The sequence below is a fragment of the Propithecus coquereli genome, unplaced genomic scaffold (assembly GCF_000956105.1).
Source record: "Propithecus coquereli isolate 6110/MARCELLA unplaced genomic scaffold, Pcoq_1.0 Scaffold456, whole genome shotgun sequence".
Classification (NCBI taxonomy): domain Eukaryota; kingdom Metazoa; phylum Chordata; class Mammalia; order Primates; family Indriidae; genus Propithecus; species Propithecus coquereli.
This window is the reverse complement of record NW_012150352.1, coordinates 361,123-367,387: the sequence shown is the minus strand read 5'-3', so window position 1 is coordinate 367,387 and position 6,265 is coordinate 361,123. Positions and strand designations below refer to the sequence as shown.

General features: G+C 30.8%; 1 protein-coding gene across 1 annotated transcript in view; it reads right to left on the bottom strand.

The window, feature by feature from the left end:
* Window positions 1–6,265, bottom strand: part of CPNE8 (copine VIII) — a 247,662-nt gene that overhangs the window by 34,877 nt on the left and 206,520 nt on the right. The window contains exon 16 of the mRNA XM_012654995.1: window positions 5,986–6,113. Within this exon, the coding sequence (XP_012510449.1) occupies window positions 5,986–6,113 (128 nt within the window). The remainder of the gene's footprint in view (window positions 1–5,985; window positions 6,114–6,265) is intronic.

Genomic DNA, 6,265 nt, shown 5'->3' with positions numbered 1-6,265 from the left:
GATTCAATTCTTAATTTTAAAATACTGATTTTTTTTAAATTCATTTCTTACTATGATTCAGAAACATAAGGTTTTCTATTTAAATTTCATGTGCTTAATGGAAGGCTATAAATAATAATGAAAAACTTTTATAATTACAACGGTATGTCTCTTATGCTTTTCTTACCAAGTGATGCTCTTAAAATGTCAAATTTCTACGAGATTTAAAAAAACACAGAAAGTTGAGTGTTATGCAGTCATATAAAATACCACTTCCAGTGGCTTAACAGATTGCCTTTGATTCACCAGAATGTATACCTAAGAGAAGGGGGAGAATATATTCATATTTTGAAGAGAGTTAGAGATAGAGCATCAAGTAAACTTGGAATTTCTCTGGTTTGTTGTTTTATCTTAAAAATTCATATGATTTTTATATTTTCTCATAAATATATGCTTATATTAATGCTTTGTATTTCTTAACTTCGAGGAAACCTAAGTCTGTAGAAAGATGAGTTTATTATCTGTCTTTTGCTACTGCTAGACACACTTAATTTGAAAATAAATTACATTTTACTAATAAGAGCTGTCTAACCCATTTTAGTTTTTATCACCATCAGCACCACAAATTAATGCTTTAAAACTATTCATTGTTTTTATGGCACTTGTTCTACGCATTGGCATATTGTTGTACTTTGCAAGCAAATCTAAATTTCAAATAAAATCCATTTTTTCCAATTTAGCCTTTTAAAGAATATTATATGCTTATGATAAAATAATTAAAATTCTACAGAAATGTATGAAGTAAAAAGTATAAGCTGGCCACACCCGAGTCCCTCTTCGAGGAGGTGACACTGATACATAGACTCACAGATTCAAATTATATTTTAAAGGTATTAGAGAAGATTGCTTTTTAAAGGAACCAGATAAAGAATCCTTTGTAAATTCCATAATTAAAACTTTTATTATGACAAGCAAGCTACCTTTTTTAAAATATAACCTATCTATATCTTAATATTACTATGATAAACCTGGAGAGAGATGTTAACTTTGTCAGGGTTCTGGAATTCAAACACATTTCTTTTGAGTTTCTGTGAAAGAAATGTCTGGCATTGTTTTTATAAAAGTTCATAAATGGTTGGCTCAGATTTGTGGAATATTCTTTTAGCTTATTATTAGTTCATAAGAATAGAAAGGGCAAAAAGACAAGATAAGAAACTGATTCAGCAATGTCTTATTTAAGTAGTTCAACTATGCCATATAATGAATTAAAACTTTTAAACACTGAATAAAGGAATGCATTTAGGTATTTCAACACAAAGTAACACAGCAAATTTTATGTTACTAAGTTATCACCCCAAACTACTTTTGATTGTGTAATCAAGTGACCACTGTATCCACAAAGATAGGTAGATTTATTTTATTTTCTTTGGTTTGTCTTTATCTTCATAGCAGAGATAAAGGTTTAAAGGTGCAAGGCACCATAGCCTAGTGATCTGGACTGAAATTATTCTGGTTGGAATTTTAGCTCACCACAAATGGCCACTCTACATATCTATTTTGTCATGAGCAAAATAGAAATAACACTACTGTCACTTTCTAGGGTTGTGAAAATTAAAAGAGATAATCCACATTACAGCAATGAGCATATTGCTGGACATAGATCATGGGCTCAGTAATGATTGTTTTGATATTATTATTATTATCGACCATATAAATGGAAGAGATAGAACATAATACATTCTTTAGATTGATTTGAAAATTAGTTACATAACTTCCAAAGTTAAAAATGTCATTTCCTGAAATACAAAAATAAATTTTGGCTAGTTATCTGGATCCTGGAATGTTTTCAATAGCAGGAAAAAAAGAAAAAATGTAAATAGCCAATAGACAGAAACTGAGAGATTCATCTTAAAATTTGATAGCCTCAAAACAAGGAACTCATTGGGCACAGGAAACAAGTGACTAATAATTAGGAAATGATGAATATTATTTAAGTCAAGTAAAGAAATTTTCATGATGTCTTGAAAAGATATTTGATATTTTCATTGGTGTATTAGTTTATTTTTGAAGTATCAAGTTGGTAAAAAATAACAACAAATAAAATTTATTTCAAATAATTTGATATTATTGATATAGAATTCTAGATGAATAGTAACTTTTGAAAAAAATGATAAAAACAAGAATGTAGAAATGGTAATGCAATATCTAAGAGGAAGCTAAGATTAATCAGGGGATGGTTAAAACTCCATTTTATTCAAACTGCCTATCTGTAAAAACATGATTTTCTTAATATTTTTCTTTGTACTGTTATTTTTACATTTAAATATAACATTGTACTGTTATATTTAAACACAGTGTTATGAGATATATTATTACATTCTTATCTGGAAGGCCCTGAAATTATTTCTCCAATTTTAAATTGGTTTCCAATTTACAACATAATGGTATTAATAATACATTTCTTTCTTTTGGTAGGTGGAATGATCATGCTTGTATGTCAATTTGGCTAGACTATATAATACAGTTATTTAATCAAACACTAATCTAGGTGTTGCCATGAAGGTATTTTGTAGATGTAGTTAACATTTACCATCAGATAACTTTAAATAAAGGAGATTCATCCAATTAGTTGAAGGCCTTAAGAGCAAAAGCTAGTTTTCCATAAAAAAAGGAATTCTGACTCAAGGTTGCATATGAAATCCTACCTGAGTTTCCCAACTACCACCCTGCCCTACAAATTTCATCCTTGCCAGCCCCTACAATTGTATGAGCCAATTCCTTGAAATATGTGTCTATGTCTATATCTGTGTCTATATCCATGTCTATAGCTACGTCTGTATATCTCTGATTGGTTCTGTTTCTCTGGAGAACCCTGACTGATACAGTAGCTATCAATCATAATCACATTTTCCATAGGTCATTAAGACTGGCTAAGCATTACCATTCAAAAAGTTCTTTAGTTTCCTATTAATCCTTGCTAATTAAAATGCACTCATAATATATGGCATTCAGGTAATTTAATTAAACAAACAGGTACGGATTTCTCAGTATATGCAAAATATTGTGCTTTATATTGTTTTATGTATATATATGTATGTATGAGAATGATTAAGTCACAATGAATGGTTCCTCCCTTCAATATGGAAAAGAGATCTTACAACCACATGCAACCACAGAGTAGCACAGAATTAGTGATAAACATATACATAGAATGATAGCATAGACCAGAAAAAGCAGTGATTCTGTGTGACTGAATGCAGTGCATTTGGGAGAATGCAGTGGGAAATGAGGTCGGATAGGTGGGAGGTGGTTGGATATTGGTTGTTCTTGAATGCCAAGCTAAACTGCACTTAAATTTATGACAAGGCACCAGCAGATGTTGAGTAAGATTTCTGTATCATTTGAAATGCTATTCCCCAGACAGCTCTGGGAAAGGAGACCCGGGAAAGCAAGAAATCAGAAGCAGGGGCTTGGAAATCCCCAGAAAAATATATAAAACCTTCAAATGTTGCAAATTTGATGCCTTTGGTCTTGTCTATTTCACAATATTGTCATCTCATTAATATTACCTAGGAAGTCAATACTCTTATTACACAGAGATCAGTTCTAAAAATAAACATGTGCTTAAAATTATTATTGTTTAAAAGAATAAACATTCTTCATAATGCTCATAGAAAATGATAACAACTAAGCTTTTACCCATAAAGAAAACACAGTTTTTAGGGGGAAAAAAATCAAGCAAATAGAAAAAGTATGAATATATGTTTTCTTTGACTTAGCTGAAATGAATTTTAGTGATAATATTTCAGTATTTACAGAATTCATTTATTAGACATTTGTTGAGTATTTACTTCCTATATGATGGGCATGCTGCTAAGTACTGTTTAAATGCCTTTAAGAATTAAATAAAATAAGAAGTTTTATATAGAGGTCACATGCCATAACTATGTCAATTAGAATTTATTTCTAATATAGAAACAAACAGTATCTCATCTATTTAGTTGATAAAGTTTTTGGATGATAAATCTGGATCATACAGAAATTGTCTTAATAAAAGCTTAAAACCAAAATGAAGCATGATATTCAAAGATAAAACAAAAGATAAAGGTGTTCCTTTATAGATCCATAATAAGAGATGGATACATGGAACTTTCTATTGTACTGGAAGGAAAAGATGACTCTCAAAAAGCCATCTCTTACTGTTTTTCTTATTTTCTCTCATTTAAAAAAATAACAATAAAGAATTATTAGATCATGCCTTATTTTCAAAGAAGCTGAAAGCTTTAACTAGCAGCCATCCCTATATTTGAGAATTTATAAAATTCTGAGTAAAACATAAAAAAATGGAACAGATATCATCATCGTCCAGTACCCTAATAGAGGCTCCAATACTGTGAAGCCTGTAGTTTTCAATGGTATATAGAAATGCATCTAGAAATTTTATATCTATAACTGTAACTTTTACAGTAGAGATATATGAGAAAAAATTAAAAATTAATTGGTAAACACTGATGAGCACATTTATAATAACTAGCGTGAGTTTACACAAAATAAGTCTTGTTATTTTTCTCCTATCTTTTTATTACAAAGTGATCAATACAGTAGTGTGGAAGAGTCAACTGTAATTTATCTTGCATTAACATGATTTTTTATTTTGCTTTATTCGACAGCCATCAATAAACTAGGAAAACACGTATACATAACATTACTTGTACAGGTAGGTGAATATAATAAGCTAGGAAATGTTTTTCAAATTATAGGTAATGACCCATTAGTGCACTGTGAAATCAATTTTGTGAGTCAAGATCTGCATTAAAAAAAAAAGGAACAGGAAAGAATAGGATACCATAGAAATAAAGAGAAAATATGAGGTAAAAAGTCTAATTTTAGGAATAACCTTTTTTTATTTGTATGTGTAACAGGGTTGAGATGTAAAATTCATGTCTCAGTATAGACAGCAGAAGAAAATGTCTGAAAAACTCCAGCCAAAGGGTCATATGCAGAGAATGATCATCAATGTGTCACTGTCAACCTGAGGTACGGGTCCACAGGGAAGCTGCACTGGGGTCAGCCCTGGGTGCAGAGGTATTTTAACATTTTGTCCATGTGCCAGATAATGGAAAGTAGAGCACATTTAAATTGCTGGTAATGTCCAATAGGAAAGGTGGTAAAATACCAGAATCTTCAAATAGAACTATTTAAATTGTACTGTACATTGCTTTGTACATTGATAAACTGATCAAATGCACTATTGTTTTCAAGTTCTGGCTACATATTTGGAAGACTATGAGAGCTCTACTTTTTGGATTCTCTCAGAATAAGGCAGGGTTTCATGGAATTTGCAACTGGTTCACGCCAAAATTTTTAGAAAATCTGAAAAGTAGTGTCTAATTCATTTATGCACTTATGAAAAAAAATGATAAGTAAGTATATACAGATTTTTGCATTTTAACATTTTCTCCAGAACATGTACTTGGAGTCATAAGCAATTATATTCTGATCTCAGTACTATGTACTATATACAGGTAGAGCTCTGGGAATTTATAAAATTAGCTACTATATTAATTTCAGAGAGGTCAAAATAATATGCCCTATATATCAATGAAAGCTTCAAATACTCATCTAATAGAATTCAGTCTCTTATTACTTCTATGCTACTTTGGAATGTGGTATTACATATGAATGATTTACATAGTTGATCACCATCGATCTTGTTGTTGTTCTCATGTATGCCTTTTCAAAGAAAACAAGATTTTCCTTGGTCAAACAAAGACAGGTCCTAACATAACCTAGCGTATGTTTCTTAACGAGATTTTGATGTAAATTTCTCAGCACAGTATCATGATAGCTTGATGGAGACTGTTTCTACTGTACATCTTTTTCCTCACTTTCTTGGACGTAAATTAGAGGAAAACAACTTTCATCTGGAGTCACGCTAACAATAATGTTATGATTTTACCATGGTCCAGTGTGCTAGAATAAATACCTTGTGTACTCTCTACTTACCTTGCTACATGATTAATTACAGGAGCAAAGTTGGTTGGCCCATACAGTTGTACAGATTTCAGACTCCTATAGTAAGCTTCCATGACCCCCTCAATGCCATCACAGTAGGGGTTTTGAGGGTTTCCATTCTATAGAAAGTTATAGGCAAACAAACAAAACAGTAAAATATTAATAGTCTCTGTGAAGATCAATTGAAAAAGAAGAAAATAATACATGTGGACACAGATTTTTTTGGAAGAACATGCATTTATAGATTTATAATAACAAAACAATAATTATA